The 17,692-nt window shown below is 38.1% G+C and overlaps 1 protein-coding gene across 3 annotated transcripts in view; it reads right to left on the bottom strand.

The window, feature by feature from the left end:
* Positions 1–17,692, bottom strand: part of dnah6 (dynein, axonemal, heavy chain 6) — a 78,678-nt gene that overhangs the window by 43,175 nt on the left and 17,811 nt on the right. For all 3 annotated transcript variants that reach the window (XR_009064149.1, XM_057843672.1, XM_057843671.1), the window contains exons 15-38: positions 16,932–17,180; positions 16,647–16,775; positions 14,021–14,134; positions 13,774–13,917; positions 13,466–13,618; positions 13,187–13,237; positions 12,781–12,873; positions 12,570–12,689; positions 11,078–11,258; positions 10,909–11,005; positions 10,513–10,738; positions 7,861–8,025; positions 7,262–7,372; positions 7,031–7,156; positions 6,737–6,892; positions 5,934–6,095; positions 4,982–5,119; positions 4,715–4,882; positions 4,433–4,581; positions 3,522–3,629; positions 3,055–3,181; positions 1,252–1,464; positions 935–1,156; positions 701–817 (exon numbers count right to left, since the gene is read on the bottom strand). Coding sequence is in view for 2 of the 3 variants with exons in the window: in XM_057843672.1 (XP_057699655.1) it covers positions 701–817; positions 935–1,156; positions 1,252–1,464; positions 3,055–3,181; positions 3,522–3,629; positions 4,433–4,581; positions 4,715–4,882; positions 4,982–5,119; positions 5,934–6,095; positions 6,737–6,892; positions 7,031–7,156; positions 7,262–7,372; positions 7,861–8,025; positions 10,513–10,738; positions 10,909–11,005; positions 11,078–11,258; positions 12,570–12,689; positions 12,781–12,873; positions 13,187–13,237; positions 13,466–13,618; positions 13,774–13,917; positions 14,021–14,134; positions 16,647–16,775; positions 16,932–17,180 (3,519 nt within the window). In the remaining variant the exon portion in view is untranslated. The remainder of the gene's footprint in view (positions 1–700; positions 818–934; positions 1,157–1,251; positions 1,465–3,054; positions 3,182–3,521; positions 3,630–4,432; positions 4,582–4,714; positions 4,883–4,981; positions 5,120–5,933; positions 6,096–6,736; positions 6,893–7,030; positions 7,157–7,261; positions 7,373–7,860; positions 8,026–10,512; positions 10,739–10,908; positions 11,006–11,077; positions 11,259–12,569; positions 12,690–12,780; positions 12,874–13,186; positions 13,238–13,465; positions 13,619–13,773; positions 13,918–14,020; positions 14,135–16,646; positions 16,776–16,931; positions 17,181–17,692) is intronic.

Here is a 17,692-nt window from a genome sequence, read left to right as displayed (position 1 = left end):
CAAAGGTAGGCACACAGCAGTAAGTGTCACTTTGGGAAAATCCGGAAGAATACACCGTTTTAATTTCATGTTTCCTTTTTATTATCTAAAACTTATTGATTTTCTATTATTTATTTTTTAGTCAATGTAAATAGGTATCTAATATGATCCACCTACACACAAGTAGTGTATAACATCCATTTCATGATGTTTCGATACGGTAGCGATTCTTTGGACAATGACACAATATTTGCTGATTATACTAAGTCTGCAACGAGTCGATTAGATTCAAGGCCTTCGATGTACGACATGTTTAACCCAGTTACATTTTTATCTAAATCAATAAAAAAACGACAATTTTGATATTTTGACCATTTTGTTGCTCAGACAATTTTAGATAATTGAATATAAAACATTGTTTTTAACAAAACGCCAAAGCTTGAAGAGGATGACGTTGATAGATGTTTTGAATTTTGATCCATTTCAATTTGATTGTGCTTAACCAATTTATATATTGATCCTGATCAATGTATCGTTACGCCCTGTAGTAGGAACACAAACGACATTTAGAATTCTACATCACAGCTAAATGAAATGATATAATAATGGTGTAATATTGGAAACAAAGCTTGTAGCTACACTGTGGTAGGAATGATAGTAAAGTTATTTGTCGATCTGGAAAAACATAAATTTCTAAAAAATGTTTTAGACACAACCCTACTTCGAGTGCACTGATCCATGTCTGGACAAAGGGCATCCACTTGAGTTCCTCTGGGTCAATATAGACCATCCCACAGCGACTGACTGTGGCTGGAGATGCCACAGCCAAATCCTGGACCTGAAAATTGAAATTATGCCATTGTATAATAAAACCAAATGTTTCAGGTGGTGCTGATGGAAGTGCAATTCAGCAATATGTGTCCATCTAAAAGTGTAGTTCTTCAATAGGTATTACCTCAAACACCATGTGTATGGATGGTGTAAGTTTGATACGTTCGCTGTTAGCCAGACAGAGCATCTTGTTGTCATCCAGCACAGTATTCATGTTCTCAATCCATAAGGCATCAACCGGACCATCACAAATAACCCACTTGTGGTCATCGGTGGCATTGTCAACTGCATCGCGAACACTCAGCGCCATTAAACCATCACGCCATTCTAGGGTAAGTGAATTAACCTTGGAGTAGATTAGAAAAACAGGTAACAAACAAAACAAAATGTGAATTTCGAAATTTTTCCAAAAGGCCATTGTATTCCCACATGTCACATTACCTCGCCGTAGAGTTCACCCATTGAGACAGATTTGGGGTTGAGAACATATGTTTTCACAGGTTGATAGAAAGGGTTATGTTCCTTGTGCTCAGTTTTAGAAAGGATATCAAGCGTGTCTGCCAAGATGATATAAACAGTAGTCTTTCCACCACCAGTGGGTCCAACCAACATCACACCGTGACGTACAATCATGGTCTCATATAGTTGGATAACCTGGTGAATAAGACACAGAGGTTTTGTAGACAATGTGGACATGTACTCAATATTAAGTTGGTTCCCAAAACTAAATGTCAATTTGCGAAGCACCAAGGGCTTATATGTTGAACATTACACAATGACTACAAAAATATTATTGCATCACAATTCACCTGATTGCAGTTGAATTTATTTTCCCTAGCAATGCAGAAAGAAACGAGAATTTACAGTGATGCAAATAAGTATTTAGTCAACCACCAATTTAGCAAGTTCTCCTACTTGAAAAGATTAGACAGGCCTGTAATTGTCAACATGGGTAAACCTCAACCATGAGAGACAGAATGTGGAAAAAAAAAAAAAACAATATCAAATTGTTTGATTTTTAAAGAATCTATTTGCAAATCATGGTGGAAAATAAGTATTTGGTCAATACCAAAAGTTCATCTCAATACTTTGTTATGTTCCCTTTGTTTTCTGTAACTCTTCACTCTTCGCTTGGTATAAAGAAATCAACTGTGCGAGCAATTATTAGAATATGGAAGACATACAAGACCACTGATAATCTCCCTCGATCTGGGGCTCCATGTAAGCTCTCACCCCGTGGCATCAAAATCATAACAAGAAAGGTGGGCAAAAATCCCAGAACCATACGGGGGGACCTAGTGAATGACCTACAGAGAGCTGGGACCACAGTAACAAAGCCTACTATCAGTAACACAATGCGCCGCCAGGGACTCAAATCCTGCACTGCCAGACGTGTCCCCCTGCTGAAGCCAGTACACGTCCAGGCCTGTCTGCGGTTCGCTAGAGAGCATTTGGATGATCCAGAAGAGGACTGGGAGAATGTGTTATGGTCAGATGAAACCAAAATAGAACTTTTTAGTAGAAACACAGGTTCTCTTGTTTGGAGGAGAAAGAATACTGAATTGCATCTGAGGAACATCATACCCACTGTGAAGCATGGGGGTGGAAACATCATGCTTCGGGGCTGTTTTTCTGCAAAGGGACCAGGACGACTGATCTGTGTAAAGGAAAGAATGAATGGGGCCAGGTATCAAGAGATTTTGAGACAAAATCTCCTTCCATCAGCAAGGGCATTGAAGATGAGACGTGGCTGGGTCTTTCAGAATGACAATGATCCCAAACACAGAGCCAGGGCAACAAAGGAGTGGCTTCGTAAGAAGCATTTCAAGGTCCTGAAGTGGCCTAGCCAGTCTCCAGATTTCAACCCCATAGAAAAATCTGTGGAGGGAGTTGAAAGTCTGTGTTGCCCAACAACAGCCCCAAAACATCACTGCTCTAGAGGAGATCTGCATGGAGGAACGGGCCAAAATACCAGCAACAGTGTGTGAAAAGCTTGTGAAGAGTTACAGAAAACGTTTGGCCTCCGTTATTGCCAACAAAGGGTTCATAACAAAGTACTGAGATGAAACAAACAATTTGATATTGTTTTTTTTTTTTTTTCCACATTCTGTCTCTCATGGTTGAGGTTTACCCATGTTGACAATTACAGGCCTCTCTAATATTTTCAAGTGAGAGAACTTGCACAATTAGTGGTTGACTAAATACTTATTTGCCCCACTGTATGATTCCATCAGTCATTGGTACCTTATTGACCATGGTGGCCAGAGGCTGCAGGTTTCGATTCAATAAACAGTCCACAATGGTTGAGTGCAGTATGCCATAATCATGCTCAGGGATTGTCACACCAGGGAACAGGTCAGACAGGATACCACTAGATGATTTATATAACGTATGTATACAGTGCATCAAGGATGTATTCACAGTGTTTCACTTGAAACAAATATTATTTTGTTAATGCCTAATTACTGTACCAGTCAAAACTGAAGAAATAAACATTTGCAGCAATGAGATAAATGATAAATGTGTTGACTTAGTGAGTGTAGAGGTTAGTAGTAATTGCGCTTTAAAATAAGGCAGCAAAAAAATCACAATTGTTGAAAAAGTGAAGCGCTGTGAATACCCTTTATGCATCATAAAATAAAGCATTTTATTATTAGAAATAATGAGAAAGAGAATGATCACATCGATACCTCTTCATATAGTATTCTTACCCGAACAGTTCTGCATCATCTGTTAAGAATTTTGGCAGGTTGGAATCCCTCAGAGCTCTGATCAGAACAACATCTTCAATGAGGTCAGGGTTTTGTCTCTTCAAAGACCTAAAGATGGATCATCAGATAATGTGAACATTTGTAATTTAAGCACAATTAGTTTCTGTGGCTTGCACTAGACTAGACGCAGGGATTTTACATGAATTATTCACAAGTGAGAAAACTACACAATATTGATTTCCTTTACAGTAGACAAAATCATTGTGCATTCATTGAAACATGTTCACCTATACATATAATATGTTTATATTATAGTTATACTTATTGTAGATAAGGGTAAATTTTAAGTATAAAGTATGGTTTATTTACCACAGTTCAAAAGAATTAGGGTCAGCTTAAATGTACGTAAATGCGATAAAGATGCATGCATTCATCTAAGTAAGGTAATAATCTAATGCTGCACACTGCATCTGATCCAGCAATGTGCAGATGGCCTGAAGTTGAATATCTATTAAGCCCAAAAAGCAATATAGTCATTAAAGTGGTAGATAAAGAATGTGTGGAATTGGCAGACTAAAAAGGAGACAATGTGCAACCAACAAAGATAAGACAATGCAATTAATCACTTGTCAATTGCCAGGGTTCTCTACTTTAAGCCTCCCCTAAAAAAACAACAATAGTATAGGAGAATCTGTCTAACATTAGCCTGTTTAATCATTTAATGCTCCTTTAAAAAAACAAAACAAAAAAAAACAATCGTTTAGTCAATAGGTAGTTTGCAGTAGTACTTCTACCAAACCTTAAACACTAATATATAGCAAATACTATATGTATTGAGTGCTATATGTTTATGCATAAAAAGCTGTTACTTTCCAGACAAATATGTTATACAGCATGTGTGAATCACTAACCCTGCCATGACAAGAACCGATTTGACGGCTCTCATTCCGAAGTCGTAGTGGTCCTGCTGGGACAGCTGCTCAGAGCAGAGTTTGTACATTTGGGTCATCTTCCTTGCTAAAGTCTTACTGGACTCAAATCCCTCAGAATATAAAATCACCTGCATGAAAAAAGGGGTAGTTTAGGGATAATGCAGTTTAGTCAATGATAGACAATGAGACACCTGAGATTTTTTGTATTCTATTGAAAAAAGGTTTAATGTTAAAATCTGGCATGAAAAGCAAAACTTTTACCTCAGCAATCAGTGCATAATTTGGCACCATCATAGCTACAGGCCTAAAGAGAGATTTAAGATTATCAGGTAGCTCTGATCTTCCAGCATAGCCTGGGTTCATGGTAATGAATGCAGCGCAGGTCATCACCAACTTGATCTCTCTGCCCTCAAATCGAAACTTTGTCATCTAAAAATGGAAGGTAATGCATGGATATTACGCAGTGCAAGAATATCTGATGGTGGTGGCTGTTCTGAATGTTTGCACATGTACACATATGCATATTACCTTAGCAGCTTTGGCATTCCGTATGGTAATGAGCTGTTGTGCAATGACTGACAAGACTTCAATATCAATTCGATTAAACTCATCAAAACAGCACCAAGCACCTGACTGTGCAAGTCCACTGAAGAAACGCCCCATCATCTGAAGGAAAGATGTTTATGTGTTTATTTGGAAAGAGGGACAGAAACATTTATTTAATTGGAAAAAGTAGGAATTATAGTTATAAATTAGTAGAGACATTTGAGGCGACGACTGGTTCTAACATTTTCCTCATTAGAAAATATTCCTGGTTTAAATTTTATACACAGCAAAGTACTCCATCTCATTTGTTCAGTATGATTAAATGGAGCAAGGGACGGGTTTCATTGCTTTGGCAACAGTGCCATCTAACAGCACCATATAATACAAGCAGTAAGCATGAGCCTGCAAGTGTGAATAGATCTAACACGTTAAAAATTTTACTGGAAATGACACTCCACATCCATGTATGAGAGTGCAAATTTCTTGTTGCAACTATTTTTGGATAAGTCCTAAAACATGGTAGCATGTCTCCAGTACTTTAGAGAATTATTTTTAACCTTCTTGTGATTGCTACCTATCAGTCAAATAGTCACAATTTATAGTAGTTGGACCCGGGCCAAGCCACTTAAATTGCTGTCACATATACTTACTACTTCTTATCATTTGTTTGATTACAGTTCGTTACCGTGTATATTATTATTTTATTTTAATAATAATAATAATAATGATATATATATATATATATTTTTTTTACCATAACCATTTTCAGAAAATGATACTCGATTTTGTGTAGAGAAATGGATGTGTTTTTTCTCCATGTAAATACAAAATGTCTTCTCATCAATATTTCTCCTATATATTTCATAGGGAAAGTTGCCTTTATATTCATTTTAACATGTCGGAAATATAGCTAAATGCTTGTGTCAAATTAGACCTTGTAGTCGAGTCCATCAGAACAGTTGAAGACCACACACTGAATTGCCAATGCTTTAGCCAAGTCCTTTGTAGTTTCAGTTTTCCCTGTCCCTGCAGGTCCGGCTGGAGCACCTCCTAAGTCCAACTGCAGGGCTCCCATTAGACACAAGTAGCAGCGATCCTGCATGTTAGTAAAATTAGGTCGGTGTAACAGGTTAAGGAAAAAAGGCACATTCTTTTTTGCATATGTAATAAATGGACGCATCTGGTAATATTTAATCCAACTCGAAAACAAAGTGAATACTGATTATTTTAGAACATTGGTCAATGAAATGACTTTAAATTCACCCCACGCAAATGTGGGGAGAGCAGAATCCATCAACAAAGTCTGGCCTGAACTTGAATGGAGCCATACACCTTCCTTTTTCTTTAACCACCATGCAATTGGGAGGTGTGGTGACAGATAAGGTACATATCATGAACATGAAAACTGTAGCTCAATTTATCAAATAGTCGGTTTCTCATGTTGGTTAGGGTATTGTCATGTCTAAACCTTTATGTATAATTTGTATTTGGTATTTGCATGTAATAATGTCACAAATTTCTAATTCCAATTAATAACAACGTGATATGCTAAAAGCATTTTAACTTGGGGAGCCACATTATATTTCCTCATTTATTTAAACTACCAATTTAAATGGACAGAAAAAACTATGATATGATTTGTGTACTCAACAGTCACACAGTAATACCTGCCCACACATGTGCCAATTCCTATGCGACTCTTATTTTATGCAAGTAAAATGATGTAGTCCTTGTTACCGTAAGTGGAGTGATCACCAGCCTAGGGCAGGCTCCTAGGTATTCATAGCCATAAATATAGGTGGATAAGGCCATACAAGCTATGCAGTTATCCAGGTCAAGATCCCAGTAGTAGCGTAATTGTCTCTGCCATTCAAAATTAGACCCACAGTCCACCTAAGAAACAATGGCTGAAGTTACTACACAACCATCTGTTTATCTGACTTCATGAATTAAAAACAAGGAAAAGCCACTGGCCATGAATGAAACTCATACTAAGACAAATAAAAAAAAGTTTGATCATGTATGCAGTACCTTTTGTCCAACCAAATCTGTCACAATATCACGGGCATGAACATCAATGGTGATGAGGGCAGTTATGATATTACGGTGTAAATGAGGTAGTTTGCCTCTGACCAAAGCTGCGAGAGCATTCAACCTCTGAAAAATAAAAGAATACTCAACAAGTAGATTTTGTTTTCTTTTTTTCTTTCTTTCTTTCTTTCTTTTTTTTTTTTTTTAAAGGAAAACATAACTGTGGTTTACATCAAAGTTGGTGTATTCAAATTGCTGTAGTGCAGCAAAGTGGTCATGAGGTCCCTCCAGACATGCTTCCATGTCCCTGCACCACATCATCTGTGAAATAGTTAACACCACCTGTTGGGGAAAATTTCAAACAATGACCAAAAGGTAGAAGAAAAAGAAGAGTAAAAGAAATGAGATTAAGATTTGACAAAACCAGTGCCATACACAGATCAGATATTGACAATGAGTGACATCTCAGTAATGGAAAATTGGCTTACACTTTGACAATTCCACCCCATTCACTTACTGCATTACCATCATGAGCAACATGGAGTATCTTGCTCAGGGACACTTATGCATGGTAACCATGGCGGGAGATTGAACCCACGACTTTTGGGTTGTGAGAACCCAACTCTACCATTGAGCTGTGCTGCCCCATATCATAATGAACCCAAGAAAATACAAATAATACACCGAAAAGGACATTATATGGTTAAAAGATTAAAGTGTTATATTTGATCCATTTCCTGAGTAACAATTGTAAGCAATATAAAAACATGAACTATGAGAACGTGCGTAAGGGATTCTGTGTACGCGTGTGTGCATATGTGTGCGGATACCTGAGAAGGATAACCACACACCACCCATTCTTCCCTTGACGTTATTTGATAATCTGCTATGGAAGCCTTGCTGAGTTGTCGCAATGAGTTGAACATGGCTTCCTCAACCTTGCAGAGCCATTCTTCCACATTGCCTCTTGCCTTTAGACCTTTTGTTAAACCCACCTAAAGTTTCACAAAAAAACACAATATTGACTGTAATAGTAGCGATATATAAAACATATCCATTTCATACTGTACATACAATATTTGGTTCACATGATCAAGAGTTCACAGAGCTAATGGCTCTTGTAGTCAAACTTGACGCACGCTATGTCTGACACCGAGAAATCTGGACATGGTAAATTGGCTTTCAACTACAGGATTGAGAAATGTGTTGTCTTTATTGTTAAACTGCAGGGTTCTTGCACAATTTTTGAAGGATAATTTAATGCTTTTTAAGACATTTTTAAGACGCTAAAAATTGAATTTAAGACCAAAACATGTTGCAACAATTTCTGTTGGAAGAAAAAAAAAAAAACAATCTTATTTCACTGTAAACACAGAGCTGCTGCATTAGACCGCTGGTGTTTTTCTCCTCTCATGTGCGACTCGACGCCTTTGACTCCCATTGGCCCTTACGAAAAAGTCTTTTTGCAAGACCTAACACTGTTGTTATTTTATTTGTTTAGTTGTTATTATTATATTATACTGTTGTATAAATTTACACTTCCCGATCTCTGCATATTCTCGTTCATCTCTACAACTGCGAATAACAGGAGATAGAGGTAAGATCGGACCTATAAAATCCAGCCCGACCCGGCCCGTGGCTATTAAAGCCCGACCAGGCCCGAGCCCAATCAATTAACTTGATTTGCAGGCCCGAGCCCGAAACCCCCCGAAATTTTATGTTTTATTTGTAGGCCCGAGCCCGAACCCCCCCCGAAATTTTATGTTTTATTTGTAGGCCCGAGCCTGAAAAAATCTGAAATTTTATGTTTTATTTGGGGGGACTCAGGTGAAGGAGGAGATGCGGGGATGCGATGCGTCAGTCAGACATGGACAGAGCACTGCTTGGAAAAACGAGTTGGGACTGGTTGCGTTTTTGTGTGATCACCTTTGTGATGATGTCTGTGCACAATGATAAATTAAAACCTGTTTTTTGTAACAAATTCCCCCAGTTAAACAAGACTGTAAGATGCATATTCAATAAACATTTATATCTTTTATATTTGTGTGCCTGTTCTATCAGGTAGCCAGTGGATTTGACATTTAATTTCTTTGAGTTGGCAGAAAAAGTTTTCTTAATGTTTCAATAGTCTACATATTTTTATAATCATTATAAATGCATTTAAACAACGAAATAATGCTGGAAAAGTTTGTTAAATATATTTCTCTTATGAGAGCAAAGCACCACATTTTTATAAATTTTGCGAAGCCGACACAGGTTTCTGTATAGCATTTTCAACAATCAAATTAAAGCCTTTCCCTAACCCACTCCTACCGGTGCGTGTTTGCCTTTTCATTTCCCCCGTCTTTAGTTTGTTTTTAACTTCGTGCTGCTCCATATTGAAAAGAAAATACCAGGATGCGGACTCGCGGAGGGCGCCAGGGCTGGAGGGTAAGATTAAAAAGAGGGTGGGGCCCCGGTGTTCACGTGCGCAGGCATCCTGTTTGCAATTACCATACAGCACCTTCTCTGTTTTATCCAAATCATTTATTTTCTAACAAGTATTCCTTACTTTAACATCCATACATCGTTTTAGCATACATATATAAATATATATTTATTTTTTTTCAAAAGTTAGCGAGAGAAAAGTCCGGCCTGACCCGAAAGTAAATAATTGACATTTTGGGCCCGACCCCACCTGAATTTGGGCTTAATATCTTACCTCTATCAGGAGATTGCATCATGGCGAAAACTCAAGTCACGGACATACGCTGAAGTTGCGGACAACGCACCATACAACATACCGTACAACACTTTTATATCCCAAATTCGTATTTAGTGCACGGCTAATAAATAAAACAAACACACACCATTAGAAGTTTTACAGCGGACTACAGTGACTTCCCTGGCATTAAACGCATCATCTGTACATTTAATACTTACTGCAATTTTCCATTAAATTTAAGACAATTTGGATTTTAAAACTAACTCATTTTAAGACTTTTTAAGGACCTGTGAGCACCCTGTGAAGTTGAGGTGTCATTATTTAATCATGTCCAGGAGAACTCAGTTGAGGAAATGACCAAGATATGAAATCCTGTATCTTTAGGACAAACTAATTTGCTTCACTTGACTAAATCAAGATTGCATTTCATTTGCAATGAGCTTTAGAATAACATCAAGAACATTACCAATAATTTTAGTTAGTTTGTTTGTGTTTTACATAACTAATCAGTATGGCCTGTTTTGAGCATGGTGTCAAGCTAATTGTCTCTTTTTCTTCTTTACACTGAGGAGAGAGATAAGCGTAGTTGAGAATTTCTGTTCCATACTTAAAGTCCCCTTGATAATGTTTGAGAAGAAAACTAACAATTCAGTTCCATCAATTTGCTTCTTTTTCATCCACACCCAGTAAAAACAAAAAAACAAAAAAAACAAAAAAACAAAATCAAAACCTGACACCCTTAAGTCATTAAGCAGGCTTTAACTTAACAACAGCTGACCTTCTCTCCTTCAGGAGAAACCATATTTAAAATGTCCTTGGTGTAGACCTTCTCCTGTTCACCAGGTTCCAGTGTAGCTGGACCAGTCGTTGACTGATCAGACACCAAGGCAAATTCAAGGTGCGTAATTGCGTCAAAGCATTTTCTCAGATGAGGCTGCACTGCCTGGGGGTTTCTTGTCTGCGCCAAAATCTTAAGCAATTCATCATTGGATAAGAAGTAAAATCTGTTAAGGTCAGAGAGAGGAAACATTACTAAGTATGCAACACTTCCGTCAGTCATTCTAGGAAATGAAATATTCACAGTATAAATTATATTACATTAAGCATAAATACATACCGCTATGAATGATCAAGGTCATGTTACTAATTTGTAACAAATTGAAAATGCGCATACCTGGGAAAGATAACTCGCTTGGACTCCAGGTAGTCTTCAAGACACTTTTGAATCTTGTCTAAGAGAACATTATTTTCTTGAAATGTTTCCAAGAGATCTGAGTAAGACAATGTAAACTTTGAGCGTGGAAAAATTATAAATAAATATGTTTCTTTCCATGGGTACCCACCAGGCTGTGTGGCTGCTTTCAGAGCATTGGGCATCTTTTTGACCTTAGCCATTATGGCCTTCCATGACTTGTCTACTTTGAGAAACATTTTTGACTCAGCAGGGAGCTGCCTTTTGATGTCTGGGGCCAAGAAAATACTCTCTAAATACAGCCAGTTTCGTTGGCACGTAAGCCACTCATCCTGTGCAAGAAGAAGAGGTACAAGTGTAATATGGAGATACTTGTATCTTAAAAATGCATTACCGTATTTTTCGGACTAAGTCGCAGTTATTTTTATAGTTTGGCTGGGGGTTCGACTTACACTCAGGAGCGACTTATGTGTGAAATTCTTCACACATTATGATATCATTTCACGTGTTATTTTGGTGTTTTGGAGTGACACTGATGGTTTGGTAAACTTGTTAGCATGTTCTTTATGCTATAGTTATCTGAATAACTCTTAATAGCTATGGCCACGTTCACATTCTGCCTTTGGCAATGTGTGTTCAACTGTATTATTGACTTTTTTATATTGAAATGCATGCTTTTAGTTTGTGGCGCTTTCACGCCCACGTGGGGGTGCACTCGCACTTGTTTACATGAAGAAGAGCGCTCACGCGCCAGAAGAAGACGGACAGCTACGCAGCTCTGAGTGAGTGGGCGAGTTAGCAAGAGAGAAACACGGCTGTGAACCTACATTCATTGTTTATGCTTGTAAAATATGTCTACAGAGGCAACGCCTGTGTGTATCATCTTTTCTGTTGTTGTTGTTGTGTGATTTGCACCCGCAATCTTACACTTAGAGCCAGTTGTGTGAACCATGTGCTAATGCTAGCGAACGCATGCTAACCTTTTGTGTCATTGCTGTAATAGCACATAATTATCATTTATTTACGGTGATGCGAACCTGTTTTGGTATCAAGGATGAAATTGATTCAGCAAATTATACGGACGTCCAGCATTGTCATTTGGGAGTTCAGCTCGCTGTATAGCCAGGACCGAGCCTTAGCATCCTAGTGAGGACAGTATATTCGCATTTCGTTTTTCAATGACTGTACACTGTAAACTTATTCAACATGTTGTTCTCTATTGTATTTTTATACTAAAATTACCTTTCAAGATGACATATCTGTTCTATGTGTTGGATTTTATCCCCCAAAAATGCGACTTATCCTCCGGTGCGACTTATATATGTTTTTTTCTCTTCGTTGGGCATTGTATGGCTGGTGCGACTTGTAGTCCAAAAAATACGGTAGTTTGGAAAGTATACATATTTTTTGCAGGCTTATTCCCATTCATACACTGCAACTGGTGATTCACCTACTATAAACATAATATTTTTAATCATCTGTTATTTATCATAATTATTATTATTATTAAATAGTCTTACATCTGCTAAAGAGCTCTATGCAATACTTTGCATATTTATGGATGGGAAAGAAAATATTTTCAAAGTTTCATGGATGCAGAGAAAATACACCAAGTACACGACGGCTTTTTTCAAAGCATTTACCAAAGTTTGGTTGAAACGGATGAGTCTCAGCAGAAGCTTGTCCACCCTTGCTTTGATTGGAGCAACATAACGCGAAGTTGCTGCTGTGCCCACATTAATAATGCTGTCATCCAAAAGTACCTCAAAAAGTAGAAAATTTAAATACAAGAAAACAATACATATTTTATATACGTACTTAATATATTCATGTGCAGTACACACTTATACTTACTTGGATATCATCTGTGCCTCCCAAGATGAAAACCTCTTTGGAGTCACCATGTTGCAGAAGAGTGAAAGTAGTGGTCCACCACACGTCCTCTACCTGTCATGTGATAAGAGATGGGTCACATGTTAAGGTGGCACTTGTCAATGATTCATCAATCAAAATAAAAACATACACACAAAAAAAACAACAACTGATAATCACCATCACTAAAGTATAGAAGAATTAGAGAATAAAAAAAAAAAAAAAAAAAAAACAGGCACCTTATGTGTGTGTTGCTGGAAAAACAATTTTTCCACCTGAATAATTGCTCAATTCGAGAATTATGTATTTATGAGAACGCACAAATGAGCTAATTTGCCAACTGACATGAACTGGGGAAGAAGAAATCTGACGTCCTCTTTTCACTAACCTTATTAACAATGGTCTCCACTGAGGCCTCCCCTGAAGCCTGTGCTGACACCTTAAATACAAAACGTTTGTTTTTTTAATATGCATCAGTTAGATTTAACATTCAAACATCAATGGTAACATATGAATTAAAATTCAAAGTCCTAGTCTGGATGCTTCAGAACTGAAGATAGGATATTAAGTTACTGAAAGCTAAGAGTTATTGAAAGATGAAATGTTGAGGGGATACAACAGGCAAGCAAAAAAAAACAACAAAAAAAAACAATATGTTAGAAGAGACCTCTTGTATCTCTGCACCATAGGAGAATACATTGAGATCCTCCACAACAGCCACAGTTAGCTCCACATTCAAGGAGCTCCCCACAATAGACTCCAAGTTCCTCCAGTGTTCTGGTTTCATACAAGGGTTACGCAAATCTGTGATCACAGGCACCTGTATCGGAACATAAATACATATATCACAATGATCAACTGACTATCATCTCACCATTCATCAGTAGAAAGTATTACATTTCAATCGAAGTCCACATTTATTGGTCTAGTTTCATTGAAATGCATAACAAAGATGGTTATTAACTGCTCACCCACCCTGTATTTCATAAGTTCAACCTTGTCCTTAAGACATGGCACTACATTATTACGTGGCAAGCCTTTCTCCATCTGGTTGATGTACTTGGTGTATTTGTTGACTTGAGAATTTAATTGTTCAAGGTCCAGTTTCTCAAGTGTGGCCTGAAGATGAATAAATGCCAGTTATTTGAAATATGGTAGGGAGCATTTTACATCTCTTCATCATCATTCTTCATGTATTTCATTTACAATAAGAATTCCCAACCTGTTTCCATCCTTCTTGTAATATGTCCCATTCCTCCATAGAAACCCAAAGAAGCTTCTTCAGCCTAAACTCTGCTTTTAGCTCGTCAAGGTCATCAAATTTGGTCACCTCCAACTATATTTATTAGAGCATTTATGGAAAACATTATTAATAAATTGTTAAGCATGGCGGTTTGTTAGAATTTAACCAAATGATTTGTACTGTAGTTATTGCAAAATAGGATGCTGTGAGGGACAAAATTATTTACCGATACATAATAATCAGTAAATCAGAAACAGAATCTTTGCTATTTCCTTAATCAAATGGGATATGAGCAAGCCACAATCTTTGTCTCCAAAACCTTTTGTTAAAGCAACACTAGTTAACTTTTCAACCTATATAAAACATATTCATAACATCTGTGATGATATGTTGACTAACAACTAGTTGAATGACACCTCTTTCATATCTTGGGGGGGTCTGTATCGCTTTCACCGGCACTAATTAAAGATGAGGAGCGTGGCAGGAACCATGCCACACAAAAAGCTACAATTGTGCTGACTGCTTTACAGCATACAGTGGGGCAAATAAGTATTTAGTCAACCACTAATTGTGCATGTTCTCCCTCTTGAAAATATTAGAGAGGCCTGTAATTGTCAACATGGGTAAACCTCAACCATGAGAGACAGAATGTGGGAAAAAAAATAAAAATAAAATCACATTGTTTGATTTTTGAAGAATTTATTTAAAAATCATGGTGGGAAATAAATATTTGGTCAATACCAAAAGTTCATCTCAATACTTTGTTATGTACCCTTTGTTGGCAATAACAGAGGCCAAATGTTTTCTGTAACTCTTCACAAGCTTTGCACACTGTTGTTGGTATTTTGGCCCATTCCTCCATGCAGATCTCCTCTAGAGCAGTGATGTTTTGGGGCTGTCGTTGGGCAACACGGACTTTCAACTCCCTCCACAGATTTTCTATGGGGTTGAGATCTGGAGACTGGCTAGGCCACTCCAGGACCTTGAAATGCTTCTTACGAAGCCACTCCTTTGTTGCCCTGGCTGTGTGTTTGGGATCATTGTCATGCTGAAAGACCCAGCCACGTCTCATCTTCAATGCCCTTGCTGATGGAAGGAGATTTTCACTCAAAATCTCTCGATACATGGCCATTCATTCTTTTCTTTACACAGATCAGTTGTCCTGGTCCCTTTGCAGAAAAACAGCCCCAAAGCATGATGTTTCCACCCCCATGCTTCCCAGTGGGTATGATGTTCTTGGGATGCAGTTCAGTATTCTTTCACCTCCAAACGAGAACCTGTGTTTCTACCAAAAAGTTCTATTTTGGTTTCATTTGACCATAACACATTCTCCCAGTCCTCTTCTGGATCATCTAAATGCTCTCTAGCCAACCCCAGACGGGCCTAGACGTGTACAGGCTTCAGCAGGGGGACATGTCTGGCAGTGCAGGATTTGAGTCCCTGGCGGCGCATTGTGTTACTAATAGTAGCCTTTGTTACTGTGGTCCCAGCTCTCTGTAGGTCATTCACTAGGTCCCCCCGTGTGGTTCTGGGATTTTGGCTCACCGTTCTTATTATCATTTTTGACACCACTGGGTGAGATCTTGCATGGAGCCCCGGATTGAGGGAGATTATCAGAGGTTTTGTATGTCTTCCATTTTCTAATAATTGCTCCCACAGTTGATTTCTTTACACCAAGCGAAGAGTGAAGAGTTACAGAAAATGTTTGGCCTCAGTTATTTCCCCCCCCCACATTCTGTCTCTCATGGTTGAGGTTTACCCATGTTGACAATTACAGGCCTCTCTAATCTTTTCAAGTAGGAGAACTTGCACAATTGTTGGTTGACTAAATACTTATTTGCCCCACTGTACGTTACCTCCCCATTTCCCCATTCGTTATACAGACGGAAATCAATGCGAACGCTTATGCTTGAATTCTGCAAAGATGGCAAAGCAACAAAAGAGAAAATGTTTTGCCCGAGGAAACAAAAAAAATAAAAATAAAGGCTACTAGGATAAAGGACACTCAAGAATAAACATTGGCTTGGCTTTCACTTGCTGGGGTGATCCCCCAAACCCCTCAACTGAATTCGTCAGCACTGAGGAGTTCAGGTGTGGGGTGAAGGAATACAACCCTACAAAAGAAAACGTTTCTGATTTTCGACATAGTCATATGCTATTGTTTGGCTTCAACTGGATTCATTATCTCATTACTATTCATCCTTCACAGAGCCGCTTGAAACTAAATGTCGTTTAATCCATCTGCAGGCGACTGAGAAATCAGTTTGTTACGACATTGTTGTGCCCTGGTCTTGCTTAAGGAAAAACACAACCGCTTTTGTCCACCTGCATCGCTAAAATCTACCAAAACTGAAACGTTACCTAGACTTCTTGCTTTAAAAGTTGATTGCTGTGGAGTGATTGCTGTTTTCAGTGAAGGCCTAATTCTTTGTAACGGAGAATTGAACAATACTGTAGAGTGGGCCAGTTCCAGCCATTAAAAAACTGCCCATTTGCCTTGATAGTTATTGAACGAGCAAGAAAACCTTAATACAAATCAATTATTATTATTATTATTAGAGTGTTATGATTACTATTTTTATTTTTGTTTGAATTAGTGCATTACCTTGAATTGTTTCTGGTAGGAAATGTATGCTGAGGCCTGAGCTTGCAGCTCATTTATGGAAATCTGAAGCTCCTCTAGCAAAGTACGCACTTGGGCATTATCAGCAGTGACTTCAAGGAGTTGTGGATCCTATACATACACAGATCAGTGAATTCGTATTTATAGGGAGGTAGATAACAGAATAGCGATTCATTAAGGAATCCTATCCAAACTTGGCAATAAAAAATACATTTACACTCATCACTATATACAGTAATTCATGACAAAATATAATTTTCAACAAACCTGTGATTTTTCTTTGATCTTTTTCACTTTTTGGTTCAAGTCTTTTATGTCTACCTGCAGAGACTTGGAAAACTTCTCCATCACTTTAAACCTATCAAACATTGCATCATTGATAATGTTGTGTAATGAGTTCATGTAAGGCTCCATCGAGGCAAAGGCCACATCGTCAGCTGTGATAGGAAGTGAGGACATGTTGATCAGATTGTACATTTGACACACTGTCTCCTGTTCCTGCTCCAGAATTTTCATCTAGGAAGAGAAAAAGTACAGCATATTAAAATAGGAGGAAATTAAAGTGCATATGACACCATAAAGCATGTTTATTTCATATTTCACGCAGTGTTTTATGTTCCTGAATGAAATGGACTGCTTGGTTGGATGTGTGTGGAAGCGATCGTTTTATTTTTAAGTATTCAATTTTTGAATCCTGCGCCATGAAAATGAGTGACTTCCGGCTCCAGTCTCGAGTTGAGAAAGAGGGCGCTGTGACATGTATGGTAGAAGGAGTCCTCTTCACTATTCAGCAGTACTGTTGTATGAGAAGGACTAAGGATTCAGCTGATTTTGCGGATTAATTCGTTTATTTTTTGCATCACGCCAGCCACACGGCTGCAGAAAAATTTTGCTGCACCAGGGAGAGGCGTGTGAGCCTTTTTGGGGTTTCAAAAGGTTCCCATTCACCCGTGGATATTGGCCAAAACAAGCCCTACTACTGTGGGACCAGTGGACTTACGAGTATGTGAGTAAACATCGTGTTTTGT

The sequence above is a fragment of the Corythoichthys intestinalis genome, chromosome 8 (assembly GCF_030265065.1).
Source record: "Corythoichthys intestinalis isolate RoL2023-P3 chromosome 8, ASM3026506v1, whole genome shotgun sequence".
NCBI lineage: Eukaryota > Metazoa > Chordata > Actinopteri > Syngnathiformes > Syngnathidae > Corythoichthys > Corythoichthys intestinalis.
Note: the sequence above shows the minus strand (reverse complement) of the source record. Positions and strands in the feature narration are given on the sequence as shown.